The sequence below is a fragment of the Corticium candelabrum genome, chromosome 16 (genome assembly GCF_963422355.1).
Source record: "Corticium candelabrum chromosome 16, ooCorCand1.1, whole genome shotgun sequence".
Lineage (NCBI taxonomy): Eukaryota > Metazoa > Porifera > Homoscleromorpha > Homosclerophorida > Plakinidae > Corticium > Corticium candelabrum.
The window spans coordinates 2236190-2258071 of record NC_085100.1 but is presented as its reverse complement, the minus strand read 5'-3'; the positions used below and the strand labels follow the sequence as shown (position 1 = coordinate 2258071).

At 43.5% G+C, this 21882-nt stretch overlaps 3 protein-coding genes across 3 annotated transcripts; all 3 read left to right on the top strand.

Annotated features, from left to right (window-relative positions):
• Positions 1 to 29: 29 nt before the first annotated feature.
• Positions 30 to 14492, top strand: LOC134192483 (uncharacterized). Its single transcript, XM_062661222.1, has 26 exons — positions 30 to 711; positions 1097 to 2056; positions 2122 to 2213; positions 2310 to 2502; positions 2578 to 2759; positions 2835 to 3038; positions 3110 to 3208; positions 3268 to 4527; positions 4667 to 4845; positions 4899 to 5160; positions 5229 to 5525; positions 5589 to 5948; positions 6012 to 6145; positions 6237 to 6388; positions 6454 to 6606; positions 6663 to 6858; positions 6926 to 7287; positions 7360 to 7517; positions 8475 to 8592; positions 8657 to 8746; positions 8810 to 8902; positions 8965 to 9207; positions 9265 to 9675; positions 9749 to 12019; positions 12085 to 12336; positions 14211 to 14492. The coding sequence occupies exons 1-26, from the start codon at positions 30 to 32 to the stop codon at positions 14354 to 14356; spliced, it is 9549 nt and encodes a 3182-aa protein (XP_062517206.1). The 3' UTR covers positions 14357 to 14492.
• Positions 14493 to 18808: 4316 nt separating this feature from the next.
• LOC134191704 (uncharacterized) lies at positions 18809 to 19202 on the top strand. The gene has a single exon (XM_062660314.1). It carries the CDS (start codon positions 18828 to 18830, stop codon positions 19200 to 19202), a length of 375 nt encoding a protein of 124 aa, XP_062516298.1. The 5' UTR covers positions 18809 to 18827.
• A 307-nt stretch (positions 19203 to 19509) lies between these two features.
• Positions 19510 to 20298, top strand: LOC134192482 (uncharacterized protein K02A2.6-like). Its single transcript, XM_062661221.1, has one exon. It carries the CDS (start codon positions 19510 to 19512, stop codon positions 20296 to 20298), a length of 789 nt encoding a protein of 262 aa, XP_062517205.1.
• The last annotated feature ends 1584 nt before the right edge of the window (positions 20299 to 21882 follow it).

Sequence of the window (21882 nt, the reverse complement as noted above, 5' to 3'; positions counted from 1 at the left end):
TCTCTGCTAAAACGTCCGGCAAATCTTCAATGAGAAATGTGATTATTAGTAATGCAGGAATAGCAAACGCAGGTCATATAGCTGCCGTTCAAAATGTTGGTGCAAACGTTGAGTTATTCAACGTCGTCGTCAATAAGAGCGTGTGGACTGGAATAGAAGTTAGTCATTCCCCCTATATCAACATATCTCAACTGACGGTGGAAGGGAGCGATGGTAATGGAGTCGAACTGATCAATACGGCTGCTAGTTCTATTACACACTTGACAAGCAACAACAATGTCGGTCATGGTCTGGTGATAAGAGTCGATAGTGTTTTACAAAGGATGTGGGATATTCCTGTCTTACATAAACAAATAGTTGATATCTGCTCAGTGTCCAAACTCTCGGCTGCTTCCTCGTTTTTCCTCAGATTCATAGCTACGCCTATTTCGAGAGGTTACTCCATCCAATCTTGCTCTGCAACAATTGACGCCACTTCTCAACACGTCATCTCTGTTCACATCATGGCTATACGGTTTCAAGACTGGGACTCATACGTTACCATCGACCAACAAAACGTTTTTCGGCAGAATCGATTAGAACCCAACTATCCTCTCCACTACACTTCACAATCTCAAACCATTACAGTTAACGTAAGAGCAGAATTTACCGACGAAAGATATACGTTAGAAGACAACTACTTTCTTGCTTACATACAGCAGCATCCCACAGGTTAGTGACAAACCTCTCAATTAAGCTAAACAATTTCTAAACAACGCTCAAATAATTTACAACATAAATAAAAGTCAAATAATTAGCTTGGTACAAAATATATAATAATACAGTACCCGTCAACCAGAACATTACTTTTCCCGGCATGTGGCCAGTTCTGGCTATTCAAAATTTACATAACTATTGGTAACAGGCAGCTGTCCAACAGCTACTATGTTTACAATAAAGCTAACAGCGGCCACAACGTGTACCCTACGAAAGTACACAACACGTTGAATGTCTGGATTGCATGTTATAAAGAAAGATGTGTTACAAAATACAATTGCAACAGAGTAATGCAATAGACAAAAAGCTAAATATATAAACAATATTTGAACTTTTACAGATGTAAATACTCAACAGATGAGCTCACATCACATTGCAAGTGCATTCCTGATGAATAACGGATTATCAGGCTTGGCACTCAATACAAGCAAGAGCAGCCACGAAAGATACGATTTCTCACTCAGTGACTCTGTTGTGTCAAACAACACTGTCGGCGGGATTGACGTGGCGGCTACAAGCTCGGGGGACAATGGATACGGGTCGACAGTACATACTTTTGAATTGAGCAGAAATATTATTTCTCGTAACGGGCAGTTGGCTACGACGACGACACATCTAAGATCTAGCGGTGTGAACATGCAAGTAGACAAATCCAACCTTCTCATACAAAACAATGTCATTGAGAGTAATGCAGTCGGAGCTATTACCTTAAAGTTAGACAGAGAAAGTGAGAGCTCGTCTGTTGTTGTAAGCAACAATCAGATTGAGGCAAATGTGGGAGGTGCCGCCGTGTCGTTGTCTGCAGCTAGTGGCACGACGGGACCGCGAGCATCGATCACTGATAACGATATCAGTCATAATTCTGCTGGTATTTTGCACGATACATTATCTATCACTAACGTCGCTGCTAACGTGAATAGAAATACGTTTTACAACAACACAGCTCGTCACACCGTACGCTGGCAAACTGCATCACAACATTCTGTAAACAACCAGCACTGTTCACGTAACATCTTCTATTTCAATGTGGGGCAGAAACCAAACGAGAGGTGGACCATACTAGCAGACGGCGTTGCCGCTTCATATAGTAGAAATGTGTTCTTCAACCCTGCCAATACATATGAAATGGTAGCAGGACCGGATCAATACCAAGGAAATCATGAAGCCAGGAACAACTGGTGGGGAACAGCAAACCTGAACAAAGCAGAACTGAAAGTATTGGACAAACACGATGAATCTTCCAGAGCAAATATAGATATCACGCCCATTAACGACACCAATCCTTGGTTAGTTCGACCAGGTATATCTCTATCATCCTGCACTGGCTTAACTTACAAATAATAGTTTCAACTGTGTATTCTTTAGTTTGTTCTTTTGGTTGGAAAGAATTCAAACAAAACTGTTATCTCTACGTAAAAGGAGCAAGAAGTTGGTCTGCAGCAAGTGCTTATTGTCAGGTAAGTGACCATAAGTCTATCAATCAGAGCTATAATACAATACAAGCAGAAGTTAATCGTCAAACTACCTCAATGTTTATTGTTGTCCGCTTACAGAATCGAGGCGGACAACTAGCATCAGCACTAAAAACAACAATGTATGCTACACTAATACCGTCATGGTCAACTGCAACAGAAGTCTGGTCTCATAACCAAGGGTCTGGCCAATGTGTCATTCCAACAAATGGTGGAGTGGAAACCAAAAGTTGCAGTCTCCATTTACCGTTTTTGTGCATAATCATTCCTTCTGGTATAGCACTTGTAACTTGATAGTTCGTTGGTAGAAACTCAATAGTTAACTATGTACGTGTTCTGCTTTGTGTAGGAGACTGTCCAAACAGTTGTAGTCAGCATGGTCGATGCAACAGCAATACTCGAACTTGTTTATGCAACAAAGGATGGGCAGGAAGCGATTGCTCCGATTTCGATTGCTCCCAAGTTAACGAATGCTCGAGATATGGTACGTGTGTTGGACCTAATCAGTGCCGTTGCAGAGTTGGATGGAAGGTCAGAGAACACTATGTCTTGTATTCACTACTCTAAGCCACACACTTCGCGTATTTGTGCTGTTACTTCCAACAGGGTCGCGCCTGCACCACCACATATTGTGGATTATATACAACATGTCACGCATGCAGCAGACAAGCAGGATGTGGATGGTGTGATGAAAAGCAGCAATGCCTACCGGGATTGGGAATTGGGCCTGACAAACACATCTGCTCGTCATGGTTCTACTACGCTTGTTATTCCCCACAGACAACTCATTCCTGCTCGCAGCGAATTAAGGTAAGAAATTGTGTAGTGATGAGCAACGGAAAATGTTTTTATAGTTAACTGCTATTGATGTCTCTACGTAGGAGATCGGATGTAATGATCCGTGTAATTGGAAAGTGGCAACAAGCAGCAATGAAACGTGTCAACATTGTCACGATATTGAAGCTTGTTACAACGGCAGGGTGAGACTACATGTGTAACTAAAACTTACGTAGTCATCAGTTTAAATTTGTTTGAGCAGGGATCTTGTCCGTCGTGGAACGAATCTCAATGTCCATACGGTAGAGTGACTCCAGACTACGGACTGGATGGAAACGAGCCAAAAGTAGCAAGTCACTTGCCTCTTTCTCAACCGTCTGCTCCTCAGAAAAGCAAACGTCATATTACTTTTGATCAAACTACACGACGTTCTTCTGTCGATCTCTTTAACGACGTCAAAGTGTTTGGTAGTGATCATGTTATATATCGTATGATGGGACACCTCAAGTCAGAAGAGTCACTCTTTATTACCAAACCATCTTTACCTCTCTTCAGTGGTCACATCATGGCTAGCAGTCAGAGTGGAGGAATTCTAGATAAAGTATCTTCTGTTGGCAGCATTGGATCGTACCAGTTGATCAAAAGCAGACCAGCCACACTAGAGAACGTTATCAAATACGCTGACTTTCGCGATAACGTCGAGCTGGAGTCTGTTATTCACAAGGCTGCTATAGAACACACTCCTGATTCTGACGCACTGCTACGGATCATGAACTCCAGCTTTCCGAATTTGTCGGGAGCGTCGAGAACGTTAGTTATACCGTCCAGTAAGCCAGTTTATAAGTGCGTCGGTGATTGGCTCAACGACACGTATGTGATTGCCATTTCCAAATCTTCAGAAATCCTTGTAAATGGAGAAGCTATTGTGAGCAATCAAAGTTTCGGTTTTATTGAAATAGTGCAATCGATCGAAGCGTCTGGAGGTCACACGTTCGTCCATACAATTCTGGCCGATTGTTCCTCTACCACAGCACCAGATTCAATCAAATCATTCATTAGAACAAAGAGTAGTCCATCTTCTAACTTGTTACCGTCTATAACAGGAGTAGGAGGAGATGGTCGACTGGGTCTACTTGTTTACGAGAATCAACTGCCCAGCAATCTCGACATAGCAGTCGGTGACGCAGTGGTAGGTCGGCCCAGCGGTTCCATCGCCGGTTACGTTAAAGACAAATACAACTCGTTCGATGACAAGATCACATACATTGAATTGGAACCGACCAGCGCTATCGGCAAACCTCTGTGTGGATCAACGAATTCTGATGGAATTGTAGACAGCAATGATGACGGTACGGAATTACGCGAAGATGTGACCATTGTCGTTACGACTGATATTGAAAATAATGCGCCAATAATACACGATAAAATCGAAAAAGGATCTCTCTCATTGTCTGCATGCGACCCTATCTCATCAAGCAACCTAGAGCCCACATTCAGTCTAGATCGTATTCTCAATCCTCAGGTAAAGAATTATATATATATGTAATATATATGTAATATATATGTAATATATATATATATATATATATATATATATATATATATATATATATATATATATGTATATATATATATACTGCATATCATACATGTCATTCCAGATTTCAGTTGGCTTTGGAACTGCTTCGCTAACAACAGAAATCAAATTGTCATATGATCCCAATATTACCATGACGTTCCGAAGTAACCACACTTCACCATTTGTTACCAAGTTTGGATTTCAGTTTGACGGGAATGTTCACCTATTTACAAGAACCAAAGTAGCTCTTGACGTAAAAAGGTAAATGTTCTATTCAATCTTAGACAAAGCAATGTTGCATTGATTGTATCTAGAGACGGAAGTGTCAAAGGCCCGGCGGGAATCAAGGCCGCACCTGTTCCTAGACAACGCAAACCGTTCTGTATCTCTGTGGGACCTCTTTGCATCCCGGGAACACTCGGGTTTGAGGCATCACTGTCATATAGTCTCAACTATGATGCAAAGTCTTTAGACTATGCATCAGACATCAAAATAGCTCACGAGTACGTGACCAATGGAAGTCTTAAAGCGGGAATCTTGTGGCGCGATGACGTTGGCAGCGAGTTCGTTAGAGATGTAAGTTGCACCTATGGTTGGTAAGCGACTCGTCATCTCTAATTTTCTGTTAATTTTAAAACTGTAAGGCTAAAGTCAAATCTTATCAAGAAGTGCCTTTGAAAAAGTTCATATCAAAGAGTAAAATAAAAGGACGAAGCTCGTCACTCGAAACGAACGTTTCCCCAAACTTTCAAATCACGTGGCCATCTCCCTATCGACTACCTGAACATGTCAACACAAGAGTACCATCATTTATAGAGAACAGAGTGGGTGTGCACGTCACCAACACATTGTCTCCTTCTTCACTCACAATAAACATCCAAACGACTTTACATGGAAAATGGACGGCAAAAGAGTGTTCTTCGGGCTGCCCTCTTGATAAGGTGACACAAACAGATAATGCAATGTGATGTGATTAGTGACTAAATATTGTGATAACATTGCAGAAGTTAGAAATGGAATCACTGGCTGGTGTGAGCAACGTTGCTGGTTCTATAGAACTTTCTTTGCAAAACTTTAAGATGACAAAACAACTTCAACCATTGCAATCAAGTCATTTCATCGATGTAAAGTCAAGTGTGTGCATGAAACAGGAAACAGATTGTCCATGTGAATGTCCCGGCCGTGCAAACTGCGAAGAAAAGAATGGCATCAAACGTTGCCTTCAATGTCTGAATTCTTATTGTTCCTCCCCGTGTCCTCTGGGTACAGTCGAGCAATATAACTTGAAACAAAACAAAGTAGAATGCAAATGTCGCTGTGCTGACTTCAGTCTTAGAGACAACGGAAACAGTGGCGATTGCAAGGTATACTATCACCATCGTTGTCTCTTATTTATGCACACAAGGTCGATTGAGCATATTTTTCAGCAGTGTGGTTGTACATGTCGAGATGGAACTAAAAGCACCATTGGACCAGACGGTCAATGTGACTGTTCTTGCAAATGTAGAAATTGCCAGCACTCCACTCGCGGTCCAAGTGGTTGCATTTGTCTCAATGACAAGTAACAATTCTCAACACTTTCCATATTTGTGTTTAAATTGTTAATTATTGTCAAATTTTTCAAAACAATGTATTTTCTCACATTAATTTAGGTGTCCCTCATGCCTTGAGGGTATGGAAGCAGTGTGGCAAGACTGTGTGTGCAGCTGTCAGTCTAAACAAGATCGAGGAGGTCTACCTCCCGTTTGCGCTGAAGGATGGAGAGGTCCTTTCTGTGATGTTCCCGACTGCAGCCCTTGGCCATGTTAGCTTATTCTATCAAATGCAAGTCCTCAACTCATCATAATTATTGCTTCATTCTCATTTTAGACTGCTCTGACAATGGCAACTGTACAATACCACAAAGGGATCAAGCCGATCGACATCCATACTGTGTGTGTGAGCCTCAATGGATTGGCAGAGGATGTCAAATTGCAAGACCGAGAAGAATAGCAGGAGATCCACATTTGGAAACTCTTGATGGTCTGTATGAAGCAAACTTCCTTCCACTCTCTCGTTTGTAAAATGTCATATCTTAGGTTTCAGCTACGACTATTTTGATATCGGAGAGTTTTGGTATTGCAAAAGTCGTGACAATGACTTTGGAGTTGCAACACGATTTTTCAAGTATCAACGAGTGTCACTCATTGGAGCTGTAGCAATCAAGGTGGAAACTAATATTGTAACAATTACAACTCCACACAATCCTTCTCCAAATGATCTCCCTTTTGTGAGGTACGAAGCAGCCATCCATCTTACACAAGTTTCTAACACATAATATCTATCAATTTCTTTTCTATAGAATTAATGGTGTTGTCGTGGCTCCACTAAAAGAAGATAAGCGGAGTTTAACTAATGGCAGAGTGCATATGGAAGTCACTATTTATCATAATGATTTCTCATCAACAAATGAAGAAGACAGCGGCACCATTCGAGCTCTCGTTGCTTTCCAGTGGTATAATGATGTCTACTTGTCTGTTGAAGTTCGCTACAGTCCTGGCATGAAAAGACAATTCATCAATATTCTCTTCTCTCCAGTTGCCACATTCAAAGGCAAAACAGATGGTCTGTGTGGCTACATGGACGGAGATTTGAATAATGATCTGTTGGGATCAGATGGAATCACTTATTCACTACAGGATAACGTGACATTTGCAAAGACATGTAAGTTCACTTCTTTACAGACTGCACTCTATTTGCTGTGAAGTAATTCTGTTGCTCATTTGATGTTTAAAGGGAGAATCACGCAAACATTTAGTGGCTCTGGTTTGAATGGCACGTGGTCTTGGTCTCACTCCAATTTTCACAGAGACGATATGATGGATATCTCCTACACTGATCCTACATTTGTACCACTATACAGCATTGCAGACTTGCAACCATCTCTCAGACAAGTATGAGTGTTACACTGTAAAACTATTGGCAGTAGCTGTAAGCATATCAATTTGGCTATGACTATGCATTCAGCCATGAAAATTTGTGTCAGTGGCGTAGCCTGACATCTCTTTGAGGGAAATTCCAAATTCCCCCCAAAGTTTTCTAGACTATTTTCCAAATCGTGCAGATCAAGAGAAGTAAACAAGAGTTGATTTGAGATTACATTTATTATAATTGTATGTCCTGTCATACTTAAGTATAACAAATATCACTAGCGCGTAGTAGCTAATTGTAAAGGCAGTACTATCTAATAAGGAGTTTTGATCAAAATTTTGATATGAACCCCGAAACCAGTCTTGCTCGCAACTGCTGGGATAACGCGCCACGCCACGCCAGTGTGTGTGTGTGTGTGTGTGTGTGTGTGTGTGTGTGTGTGCACGTGTGTGTGCGTGTTCGTTCCTGTGCAATTCAAAATAAAGATTTTTAAACCAGAATTTCACCGTGAATAGGTAATTCATATCCTAATTAATTAGCTGTAAATTTTAACTGTCTAAAACATTACCCAGCTACCATTGTCTATCTTGAAAAACCCTACACTTACATTCTAAAGAAAATAATACAACTGTAGATGATTCTACATCGACGAAGGTCCAGATCTACCTACAGAAACGAGTCAGACAAGTCTAGGTCTGATTTGCTAGGCAACAGACGTTATTTCCTACTTCGATAGGCAGCGTTTGCTTCCGTTTCAATGCCAATAAGTTGTCTACTGTGTACAATCGGGTACTGTGTACAGACCGAACACTCTAACCTGTATGTGGTAGATATAAACGAGAATTAGAAATCGAGAAAAAAAGCGAACAACCGTTATAATATTTTTACGTTGTATAGCTACATCTTGATTGTTATCGAGCTAGAGCTTAGCGTTACAAGTATTACGTATATAATTACACTAATTGAATATTTCTGCCCAGATGGCCATATCAGTGTGCAGTCAACTGAATCTAACGGGAATAAAACTGAACGAGTGCATATTTGATGTAGCGGTCACTAACGACACATCCCTTGCCGAACAGGAAGCATTCAAGATTGGTAATATTTATCTGAAGGGTGTAACCGATCTAACTTTAGCAGAAATTTTCATCTTGTTTGTCAGGATGTCCAACTCAATGTTCTGGCAGAGGTCGTTGTGTTAACAACACTTGCGTGTGTGTTTCGGGATGGTTTGGAGACGAATGTAGTCGAGGTTATTGTTTCTGTGTTGTTGGTTTGTGTGCAGCCCATGACGCTACCTGTTACCTATCTATAGGTTCTTGTGCAAATTGCAGTGTGAATGGGGACTGTGTGTCTGGATTCTGTCGCTGTCATTTTGGATGGGATGGACCGTTCTGTGAAAGGCCTGGTCAGTACTCACTTTGTCGACTAGCCGATTATTCGAACTCAACAAATGTGTCCGTTTTGCAGCTGCTTGTTTTGGTGTATCAAACTGTACTAGTGCTTCTCATGGACTGTGCAAGTCGGACGATGTGTGTGAGTGTACACCAGGTTATATTGGTGAGGCGTGCAATGAGAGAGCGCGTTGTGATAACGTGAACCATTGTTCTAATCATGGCGTGTGTGTCGATCATGATAAGTGCGAGTGTGAGTTGGGATGGGCTGGTATTAACTGCACTCTCTACTCGTGCGAACTCAACGGATACTGCAGCGGTCAGTAGTTTCTTGGCGTCCTACCAACTTTTTCTCTATTGTTTGTTGATTTCATAGGCCACGGTCGATGCGTCGATTTTGATGTGTGTCGGTGTGATGTGGGATGGGCTGGTGGTAGCTGCACCACTCCTCTCTGTAACGGTGTAGACGAGTGTTCTGGTAACGGCGAATGTGTGTCACCTAACGTTTGTCAGTGCTACGATGGATATTCGGGTAGCAACTGTGCCGTTGCCGACGTTTGTCCTGAAGTGAACGATTGTTCTGGTAACGGAGTGTGCCTTTCCAAAACAAAGTGCAGATGTTACTCTGGCTATTCTGGTAAAAATTGCAGTCAAGCGCAGTGCAAGGGAAGGAACGATTGTTCCGGTCACGGCAAATGCGTTGAAGTGGATCTGTGTGAATGTGAGTTTGGATACACCGACTCGAACTGCAGTTCCTACTCGTGCGAGACACATAACTTCTGTTCAGGTCAGTCAATTGCTAGACGAATAATGCAAATGAGAGTAGTATTTCTATATATTATAATGTACTTTACATTCAGGTCATGGAACGTGTCTCTCGTTTGACCGATGTTTGTGCCAAATCCATTGGAACGGTGTAGCTTGTGACATTCCCGATTGCTCCAACGTGGACAATTGTACCGACGTTGCTCACGGTACCTGCATTGCTCCTACTACGTGCTTATGTGAGGCGCAGTATGATGGAGACAGTTGTAATGAAACAGCAGAAAGCAACGCCAACCCACCAGTATTTGCAACATCAAAAGTCAGTCTGATAGCTGCGTCCACCAGTCGCGTGGGATCGACAATTTTGAGTTTATTTGCTACCGATGGTGACCGCGGTAAAAACGGACACTTATCTTACTCTCTCACCAGCACTAACAACAACCATACATATTTTCGATTAAATGGTAGCTCGGCTGATATCATTCTATCAAAGTCTCTCGAGTATTTAACTGGATCTCTATTGACTTTCAATGTCATTGCTACTGATGGTGGCGTGCCGAGTCTAACAGGATCTGTAAACATTGAAGTATCCGTAGTGAAGCCCAATGAACATTGTCCCGTCTTTAAAAATCTTCTCAAAGTCGTTCATGTTCCGGAGAGTGCTGGGATCGGATATGTGATAGCTCACGTAACGGCAACCGACGACGACGGTGCCGATTCGGTCAATGGTGTCGTCAGCTATTCGTTGGAAACGACTAATGCAAACACCATCGCTACGCAAAACCAACTGTCGAGCGATGTGGGCGTGTTTTCAATAAATACGAACTCTGGAATGATAACATCCCGTCTTCCACTGTCCGACGATACGTATAGTGTGATCGCAGTGGCGTCAGACCAGGCCAGTCCACCTTGCAGCTCTACAGCTACTCTTCAAGTTAATGTACTCTCCTCTAATACTCCTCCTCTCTGTGAACCGTCTAACGTCGCCACATCTCTTCCCTACACTACAGCAGTCGGTTCGAATGTTTTGCGTTTGGATGCCGTAGACAACGATAACGGGACGGATGGAAATCTGACCTTCTCTTATTCTAACTTTCAATCACTTTTCTTGCACAATGTATCACCATTGGCACTGATGCAACGTAACAAGACAGCATACTTTCAGCTTTCCAATCCACTCCGCTCACTTGCCGACAGCAATTCCAAATCTTACGATCTCTCGTTTTTGGTAAGCGTGACAGACGCTGCTCGTCGTCCCAGATCGTGCAGTTTTGCAGTCACTGTTATCGTCACGCATCCATTTCAGTTTAGACACATTTCGCTATCGTCTAGCATCAACGAAAATACCGACAAAGGAGTTCCATTGATATTAACTCCATCTCTGGAATTGATGACGAACTTGAGTGGAATTATATACAATCTGCACAATGCAGATCAGTTACCGTTTTCTATCGACCCAACTACAGGAACTGTGACCGTTTCTGGATCAATCGATTACGAAGCAATCTCTTATTACGATATCGCCATAGTGGCTGGCACCTCTGTTGACTCTCAAGCTTTTTCTGTTGCTCACGTCGACATCACAGTAATAGACGAAAATGACAATCCTCCTCGTTTTCCATTTTCACATTACAACGTCTACGTAAAAGAAGACGTGGCCAAAGGCGTAACACTTTTGTCTCTTTCAGCGATTGATGCAGATTCAATAGGAGGACCGGTCGTGTATTCACTGACTTCGCAGTCGCCATCTAAAGAAGATCAACATTTTGTGGTAACAATGACCGTCAATGGAATCACGATTGATGTAGCAGATGACGCCAATCTAGATTACAAAATTACAAACAGATACCAACTAGTAATCAAAACGTGGGACCGCGCGAATCCTCGCTTGTTCAGTGAAGCGTCTATCACAATTCACATAGAAGATGGAGATTTCCCAAGTCCGGCTTTCCAACGACGCTCATACGACGGTTGGGTACAAGAACACACAGCCGCCGGAAAGATTGTGTTGACTATACCAGCTCTAGTCAATGGCAAGATAGGCAATCGAGTCACCTATTCAATAACAAACCAGATGTCTGACGCATTGCCCATCTCCGCATTTGACGTGTCTGCTAACGGCTCCATTGTCGTATCTAATTCGCCTCTTCTTGATTACGAGACTCTTCATCAGATCAGCTTCACACTTGTCGCTACGGTTACTAAACCTCGTCTACGCACAGCTCAAACGACCGTCATTGTGCAACTAAAAGATGTTAATGACAACCGACCCCAATTTGACAAAAATGAGTATGAAGGTGAGGTTGTTTTCGACGCTGCCATTGGGTTCACTGTAGCAGATGTGACTGCTCAAGATGCTGACTCGGGTAACTCTGTGTAGAATAAGTTTGACTTTGAGTTCTAAACATTTTTCGTTGTTTCTGGAGTATAGGCTTGAATGGCCATATTTCCTACGGTATCGAGTCTGGAAATGACGACGGAATGTTTTCCATCAACACGATGGGCAAAGTTCAGTTGGCCAGATCGCTGAACGAGGGCAGCCTTGACAGATACACGGTCACAGTTCTAGCTCGTGACCACGGACAGCCACCTCTATCGTCTACAGTCACCATCTACATTACCGTCCTCTGTTCGTCAATGGGAATATGCCCACAAATGCCACCAGTCGAGAGCAGTTCTACAGGTAGCTTTCAATTCCATTTTTTGTCTATATATCACAGGGTACGGTAGTATCTTGTATATCAAGGGGTACGGTATTACCCTGTATGTAGGGATTGACAAGGTTATGTGGGCGTGGTCATATTTTAGACCTCCAGAAATCACCTTAAAACCCGGCTAAATATCTTGAAACCGACAGATAGAAAAGCTTACAAGTTCAACTACGCTTGACTACTTCTGAATTGATCTCATCTTGTCTTCAGAACTAGAAAAACGCTCTTGAATTTTGGAGTTTTCGCTGGATTTTGTCTTCTTTCTTCTTCTTCTTTTTCTTTTTCGTCACGCATAACTCTTTGAGTACGGCATATCTAAAGCTAAAACTTTAAGAAACGACGTAGAATAAGCCGACCTGTATTCTTTTGATGATAGAAAAAAGAAACATCTAAGGAAAAAGATTTGTTGGAACCGATTTGAACCTGATACCCTACTTACGTTACACGTAATTGTTGTAAGCAATTGCTAGCAATAACCAGGCAGCCAATCACAAGCTCCTGCTACCCTGTAATGTACGTTGTCTAGTTAACTAGGTACGGACAAGGTGACAAGAGTTCTTGACACGTGCTGTGGTTGAAAACCCTAGTTAAAAGACTACAGCTCGGCGCTTTTGAATTTCACTAGCAAACGGAAGTGCGTATTACTCTAAACGTAGTGAAGTTGAACTTCATCGCAATCGCGGACGCGATATACCTCTTCTTGTCGTAATTGGAACACCAACGCCTTCAAGCAGAAGGCAAAAGCAAATTCGGCTCGCTTTCATCACGAAATGTCGACGTTGAATGTGACGTTTGTTACGGGTTTTAACTAAGTGCATGTGGCCTAGACGATGAAATTTTGCGCACAAAGTGAGTTGACTAGAGCTACCGTATTGTCGTGTATAAAGCCGACACCTCTAAGCCGCAAATCAAAGACCTCGTGCGTACAAGCCGGTCGCGTGTAGAAGTCACGTGCACGTGCGCAAATGTCGGCGTGTGCGTGTGGCGTTCAATGACACCGACACAATAATGACGAAGTAGCTGGCGCTCTTGAAACTAGCATTTCATGGATGTCATGTCGTACCCTAACGTGTTCAAATGGTACTGTACAAGTACAAGCTAGCCCAGTGCTCCGGCCTGTCAGACGTACTAAGCCTCTACACCCTTCCCCGCCGACACACACACACACACACACACACACACACACACACACACACACACACACACACACACACACACACACCACACACACACTACATGCACATATGCTCGTAGCTCTCAAGTGAGTAGAACACAGCTTCATTTATTAGTGGTAAGTTATAATTGCAAACCTATACACAAACACTGCACAACTTATTTGCATATTTTGCAAGTACAGAACACTGTATACATAAGATCCACATGCTCGAGATGCGTGACTATACATGTATACCAAGTATGACCAAGAAAATGTGTATTTTTGTTACGTTATAGAATCTTTGTTTAATTAATGGAGTAGGTTGTGCACGTGCTTTCGCATTCCTAAAAACTTACCAAACTAGAATTTTAGAAACTTTTTCTCTGAAAAAATAAATATATGTAGGGATTTTATAAAAAGTAACAGAAACAAGATTTAGATAATATGAACCAAAGCCAGACATCATTAGTGAATCCTTTCAACCACATTCCCTACATTTTACATTTAGTGGGTTGGAATGATTCACTAATGATGTCTGGCTTTGGTTCTCTGTTACTTTTTATACAATCCCTACATCTATTTCTTTCTTCAGAGAATTCCTACATTTATTTCTTTCTTCAGAGAAAAAGTTCTAAAAATTCTAGTATATGTTCAAGAATTGAAATGTGCACGTTTTACTTGTTGCTTTAGATGTCCCGGTTGGAGTGATCGCTGGAAGTGCAATCAGCTGTGTTGCCATCATGGTCTTTATCATTGTAACTGTACGCGTGCTGAAAAAGAAAACAAACAAAATAGGGAGCTGCGAGACAAACCTAACTGTAACAGCCTATAGCTAGTGGTTGCATATCGCTTAGTCTGTTGTTGCGTCGTCGCCATAATTTTGCTGCTGTTGTGCTGATTGCATGCAGGCACGCATTGCTAAAAAGCTGGTTTAGTAATAGAAGTGATTGTATAGATGTGCTGAAACGTGAACGTGTCCTTTGTTGTCACTAGCTAGAGTTACGACTGCATGGCTCTTTCTTACCACGACAAATTTGAAAATGTCTCGAAATTAATACGATGTTCTAATAATCACAACCTTACAAAGCAACGGTTACTCCTAAACGAGCACTCTGTGACTGTTTGTCACGAACGGAGCTCTAGCACCATATTGTTCAATGCTTTGGATGTACCCAGGTCCCTTCGTATCAAATCACAAGGTAACTAGATTTTTTAGAAACTGTAACTTACATACGCATAATACCGTCCTATAAAATTTTAAAGTTCATTAATGTTGTTAAATAATTAATTAATAAAATGCATATCTTAAACTGCAAGACCTAGAACTAGCTTCAGGATGGAGAGAATGACAATTCTTACAGAATGAGATTTATCAGTGCCAGCTGTTATATCGGCTAGGATTCGTCTCACGTAGCCATACCCTCTCGCGCGTACTAGTCTCGCCTACTCGAGTAGATATCCGAAATTCTATGGTCACGAGTCTAATTAGCTAAGCGAGCTCTTCTAGCTAAAGTAGCTAAGCGAGCTCTTCTAGCTCTAAATAGCTAATAGAAACTGACCGAATTCGAAAAATAATTTAGCAAAACTCGGTATCTTTCGGCTGCAACTGGTCATGCAGTCTTTGCCGTTGCAAGGCTACTGTATGTTCCAATTCGACGAATCCACCGACTCTGCCGTGAAGATACAATCAAGTGGGCCTCGTCCTTCTCCAAAGACGAGCACGGAATGGTTAGAGAAAAACAACTACACCAAATCATTAATGGCCGTCAAGAGTCGACGGAGAAGACCTTGGAAACGTTGGATGGGGTTACAACAGCAAAGAAGCAATAGCCGCAGATCTTATGAAACACGCACGTAATAGTACACCTTGACCACCAGCCGTTTGACACACACACAAACGGTTGAAAGGCTAACAATTTCACTTTGTAGCTCTGGACATCAAAATCCTAGAAGAAGTGGAATCAACTGGAAGAAAACTGGGAGTCCGTGCGAACTCATTCTTTGAAATCAAACAGATGGACACGGCTACAAGGACACCATCAATCATCGGACAGCCGTGCAAGAAGTAAACGAAGTAAGACTGAGCTTTGTTAAAGCCCACAGTAAGAAGGATTAGTAAAGACTGTGATTCCAGACGCGGGACTTCCAAAGGCTTGAAACGGTTAGGCTAGGACGGTAAACGTGATCCTTCTCTGCGACCCCGTTCATCGGACCCCACCATCATTCACCGCACACGATCTCCCCCGTAAAAATGCAAAGGCAATTCTGCTACTTCGCCCCTGAGATAGGTTTATAGGTGACTAGCTAACACAACAACACTACCACTGTCTCCGTTTGCTACTCTCCAGGAGAGATAGCGCACGCTCATCGGGTCGAGGTAACGCCCCTTTCGTCGGACAGTCTTTTTGTCTTTGCAGCAGCAGTCTGCAGGTAATAATGTCATGAGGAAGAGTTGGAAGGAAGTATTGTACGGCCCCCAATTCGTTTGACCTTTATTTGACTCAGCAACGGTTATTAGCGGAAACTGCTGAATGTTCTCTGCTGACAAGCTCACTCTGTTGGCATCTACTAGCCCTCCGGTGCTGTCTAGTCTTACCAGCGTAGGAATTTGAACTCCTGAGTGTCTTGCAGCACAACTGCACAGGCTTGATGCACCGGATGTAGCAGACGATTCACGTCATCCATGTTCTAGCTTTGCGGTGAGTACATTCTCCCATCTCGCACAGGAACAGCCCGTGCTTTCCTTTCAAGGCCCCTAAATTGTTACTTGGTTCTGAATAGGACGTTTGCAGGTGTTTCTATCTTAGTTTGATATCTACCATTGCCTGACCTTGCACCGCCACGAAGTGCAGCACGTCATCGTTGGTACAACCAGCTGTACCGAATGCAGGAACTTTGTTTATTATCAGAGCAGCTAGAACTTTCACCCCTGCTTCTCCTAGGTAAAGTTGAATTAGATAACGTCAAGTCCTTGTCAACGCGCGCTACGCAGCGATCAACTTTCTTTGCAAAGGGTAAAAGAGCGCTTTAGCACTCCAATCCTGCCCTCTCATCGGTTTCGGTTGTTGTCTTCTTTGTTGAACGGTTAGTTCGTTCAAGCGACATCTTTTACACGTCCTAGTGGGGGCGTGGTTGTAGGAGAAATGACTCAGAATTGCCATCAAGCACTCTAGGCAAGTGTTCTGCGTTCTGCGGCGTTCAGATAGCTGAATTTAATCAACTGCAGTAATTTGAAACCTAGAGCTGTTGCTGAGTGTATTATCCGGGTGCTGGTCATCCGGGGGTTTATTCCTGGTAGTAGATCTTTCAATAGCAAACCACGAGATATTACACAGGCGACGAGGATGGCGACATTTGGGCGATTTGCAGAAATTCGATGAAGTCAAAGACAACTGGCGGCAGTACACCAAACGGATGCAGCAGCTCTTCGTGGCTAACGCGATAGAAGATGCCGCCAGAAAGCGCGCCATTTCTTGAGTAGCGTGGGAGCTCGTACAGAAACACTGCTGAGAAGCGTGTTAGATTCGGACAAGCCAAGAGAAAAGCCGTTTGCAGACATCTGTGCCACGTTGGAGGTCCATTTCCACCCAAAGCCTTCTACTACGATGCTACGTTTCAAATTCAAGAGCACAATCCGCCAGCCAGGTGAGTCAGTGGCGAATTACGTAGCGGAATTACGTAGGCTGGCCGAATATTGTGAGTTTGGGGATTCTTTGAGTGATTTGCTGCGAGATAGACTGGCAGTGGGAGTTCAAGATGAGAGGATTCAGAGACGGTTGCTGTCAGAGAGAGATCTGAAATTCCAGAAAGCGTACGAGGTGGCTCAAGCAATGGAGTTGGCAGCTAAGAATGCTGAACAGTTGAGTGCTAGCGCAAGTGTGGTTGTCAAGCCTGAGACACCACCAGTGATTGTCTAAAATGTAAACAGCCAGAAACCCACTCTGTCAAGCTGCTATCGATGTGGTTATAAGGGCCATGTTCCATCAAGCTGCCGTTTTAAGTTAGCAATTTGTCACGGGTGCAAAAAGATGGGGCACATACTTAGAGCATGCAAGGCCAAAGGGAAGGGTGGAAAGCAAGAACAGCGAGCAGCTGTAGTGGAACAGGAATGGGAATTACCTAAGGATGGTGAACAGTCACAACAGTATCATCACTATATGACTCACAAAGTGAGTAAAGAGGAGATAGTAAATTCTTTGGAGTCAAACCATAAGCTCTGGTTCACTCCGGTGCTGATAGAAGGGTAAAAGCCTGACATGGAAATCGACACTGGTGCATCAGTGTCACTGATCAATGAAGCTGTTTATAGGCAGCTGTGGAAAAGGCAGCGCCCTGCATTGCGTAATACAGCCATTGTCCTGAAGACCTATACAGGAGAGAAAATTCCTTTGCTGGGGAGAATCATCGTCAAGGCAAGTACCCCTCAGGCCAGAAAGGGGGTAGAGCTACCATTACTAGTCGTGAAAGGGAGTGGCCCTAGTTTGTGTGGGCGTGACTGGCTGAGTGAACTGAAAATGAACTGGCAGGCATCCCACCAGGTTTTGCGACTGGATATAGAGAGGCTGGATGGTATCCTGGAGCAGTATGAGGAGGTATTTAGAGATGAACTAGGGCTCCTTAAGGGTGTGGAAGTCAAGATCCACGTAGACGCTCAGGCAACTCCCCGTTTCTATCGTGCAAGAAACGTACCACATGCAATCAGAAAACAAGTGGAAGAAGCTCTTTACAAATTGTTGGACGCTGGAATTGTCGTGCCTGTACGGCACTCTGAATGAGCAGCACCAATAGTCCCAATTTCGAAGGCATGTGGCTCTATAGAGTTTGCGGGGATTATAAAATGACAGTCAATCAAGTAGCAAAACATGATAGCTATCCCCTGCCACGGATAAATGACCTTCTTGCACGATTGGGTGGAACAAAGGTTTTTAGCAAACTCGACATGTCACAAGCGTACCAACAGCTGGCACTGGACAGCAGTCAGCACCCTTTGTCACTATTGATTTCTCAGAAAGTTTTGATTTATTACGAAGCACGAAAGCCTCTGATCCTAGCTTGTGATGCATCACCAGTAGGTATTGGGGCGGTATTGTCTCACCAGGAAGACGATGGCAGTGAACGTCCTATAGCATTCGCTTCGAGGACGTTAACGACTGCAGAACAAAAATACGCCAGATAGAACGGGAAGGCTTGGCAGTAGTGTTTGGAGTTACACGTTTTCACGAATACATCTATGGAAGACATTTTACATTAGTCTCAGATCATAAACCACCTCTTACCCTGTTTAATGAAAGAACTGGAGTGTCCGAAATGGCGTCAGCAAGGATTCAAAGATGGTTCCTCAAGTTATCTGGCTACCATTACACTTTCAGGCATAAACCAGGAATCATGAATGGTAACGCTGATGGATTGAGCAGATTGCCATTAAGGGGACAGCCAGATGTTTTAGAGGAGTCGCCACCACCCGAAGTTGTTAGTCTCTTGCATCGGTTGGAAGTTCTCGAAAGTCCTGTATCCGCAGACGAAATCAAACGGTGGACACGTGAAGATCTTGTACTAGCGAGAGTGTTGAAATACGTGCTGCAAGGATGGCCCGCTAACTTACTAGGTGATTTTGCAGACGCAATGAAGCCGTACAAATCTAGGGCAAATGAATTGTCAGTGCAAGATGGTTGTGTTCTGTAGGGTGCCCGCGTGTTAGTGCCTGAGGAAGGAAGGCGGGCAGTGCTCACACCACTGCATGATGGGCACCCAGGCTGTTCAAGAATGAAAGGGATTGCAAGAATCATAGTTTGGTGGCCAGGGATTGATTCTGAAATAGAAGGAACTGTTCAAAAGCGTCTTACATGCCAGCAGCAAGCGAGAGCACCGCCATTAGCTCCACTGTGCATGGGAATGGCCAGAAAAGCCATGGAGTAGATTGCATGTCGACTATGCAGGGCCGTTTATAGGAGCATACTTTTTTGTCATTGTGGATGCTCGCACCAAATGGATGGATATTCACTACACGGGCAATTCTTGTACATCAGCCATCACAACAGAGAAACTACGTGACTCTTTCGCCACTCATGGGTTGCCGGATACATTAGTGTCTGACAATGGACTTTGTTTTGTGTCACAGCAGTTTGAAGGATTTATGAAGGGCAGCGGTATTAGGCATGTTCGGACAGCACCCTATCATTCCGCCTCTAATGGCCTTGCAGAGAGGGCAGTACAGTCGTTTAAAGCTGGCATGCGGAAGCAATCATCAGGGTCTGTAAAGACCAAGGTGGCAAAGTTTTTACTCAACTATCGTACCACCCCGCATACAACCACTGGAGTGGCACCAGCGCAACTATTAATGGGGCGAAGGCTGACAACATCCATATACAGGCTGTTCCCGGATGTGTCAAGGAAAGTGGTCCAAACACAGTTACAACAGAAGAATTACCATGATCAGCATGTTACATACCGTCCATTTCAGGTACAAGACAGAGTATTTATCAGGAACTATGCAAATGGCCCAATTTGGGTACCTGGGGTGATATTAGCCGTCACGGGTCCACTGTCTTATGAGTGTCAATTAGTCGATGGACGTCGAGTACGCCGACACCAAGATCAGTTGCGGAAGAGGGAGGTAGAGGTAACACCTCCAGTAGTTAGGGAAGGACTGAGTTGTGGTGAAGGACTACCAGAGACGGTGGACAGTTTTCAGAAGGCACCAGACCCTGTGGTTGCTGGTGGTCCTTTCGACCTAACACTAGAGGATTCTCTAGTTACACCAGAAGAGCCAGTGATCTAGGCACCGATGCCAAGTCCACCTACAGCAAGTGAAAGGGAACTGTCACCTGAGCCAATGTCAACGCCGGAATCGGTAGCACCAAGACGATCGACAAGGATTCGGATCGAGCCGAACCGTTTAGACCTGTGACTGGAAATTGACAGAGTTGTTGTTGTGTTGCGTCGTTAGCTAAAGGTAGTGGGAAGGGGTGTAGTATCCGGGTGCTGGTCATCCGGGGGTTTGTTTCTGGTAGTAGATCTTTCAATAGCGAACCACGAGATATTACACTGAGAAGGTAGGAAGGCAAGAAAATGGATGTCCGACGATTGGGGCCGTTACCACGGGCGTTTGACCGACTGTAACTCATACAGATCTTGGCTGACATGCAGGGTAACAACACGATTTGTAGGTAAAGAGTTGTTGATTAGCAATATATAAATAACTAGGCTGAAGGATGCGTGTGCAATCTAGACGCTACTGTCCGGTGAACAATGCGTTTGTCTGATGAACGGGGTATGCAAGGCTCCACACTGTTTTCAATATCACTCTAAGCAGAGAAAAGGTACAATGCTCTCTTTTGATGTGCTCAATTACAACTTGGATACCTACATTTATGATGTGGTACGGACTGCGTTCAAAAACGAATAACTAAGAACTCGCGTCCGGAATATGATGGTGTCCGAGGAACGGGCCGCGCTCTGCACGTACTCTCAAGTCTGTTTACAAATTAGCACTGCCAGTCTACAAGTCCAAGCAACAGTTATGTCTAAAATAACACAACACATACGCACTATTCCATAGCTGTAATGTCTAAACCAGAAAGCAGAGGCTGTTCTACCTCATCTGCAGTTGATCAACACATGTGTATCTCAAAAGTGAAGATGTTAATTGTCAAAAATGTCACTGAACCGCTGAAGCTGATGGTTTACGTCGGATAATTGAACAAAAAGCAAATAAATAGTGGAACTTCAAAACAAGATTAGAGTTCTCGAGCAAGACCTTGCATCTGCAGAGTCTGAGTTGCAAGGAAAGGCATTCTCACTCAACAGACGTATTGCCAAATGATGAAATCAAGTTTTACAGGTTTTGTGTAGAGAAATGTGATTGATACAGTGTGGAGTTCGACTGAAAGCAGCCAAGACAATTTCTATATATAGCAAACAAAGAATCAGGCCAAGGTACATCAAGTGATGTAAGCTCATGAGCTCACCGCTTAGCTTCCATGACGAGTTGGCTAGGCTAAGCGAACTTTTGCTGACTCTAGTTCGACAAGATACATAGTTTCACAGTTCCACAGTTCGAGAACGCTAGATGGGGAAAAGTAGTCCTAGTTTTCAGTCACACAGACAGCAACAGTGCGTCACGATCGGTTACCCCGAATGGGTTCCCTACCACAAAATCTTCATCTGACAAAACTTCCATCGCTAAGCAATGAGTAGTCTGTCTTTCCGCTCCACGTGTATCTGTTCAGAGTGTGAATCAGGCAACTTCAGCTTGAACAGCACCTTGAGAAGCCGTACTCAAGAAATGGCTTCCTACGCGTCTCTAGGCAGGCAAAAGCCTGGTTCGCAATACTCCTCTCACAAAATGCACGAAATGGTAAGT

Coding starts and splice junctions, on each gene's coding strand:
- LOC134191704 (XM_062660314.1), top strand. CDS start 18,828: ATGGCGTCAGCAAGGATTCAAAGATGGTTCCTCAAGTTATCTGGCTAC.
- LOC134192483 (XM_062661222.1), top strand. CDS start 30: ATGAGAAATGTGATTATTAGTAATGCAGGAATAGCAAACGCAGGTCAT. Junction 5,526..5,588: donor CGGGCTGCCCTCTTGATAAG/GTGACACAAACA, acceptor ATAACATTGCAG/AAGTTAGAAATGGAATCACT. Junction 12,337..14,210: donor AGTCGAGAGCAGTTCTACAG/GTAGCTTTCAAT, acceptor TTGTTGCTTTAG/ATGTCCCGGTTGGAGTGATC.
- LOC134192482 (XM_062661221.1), top strand. CDS start 19,510: ATGGATATTCACTACACGGGCAATTCTTGTACATCAGCCATCACAACA.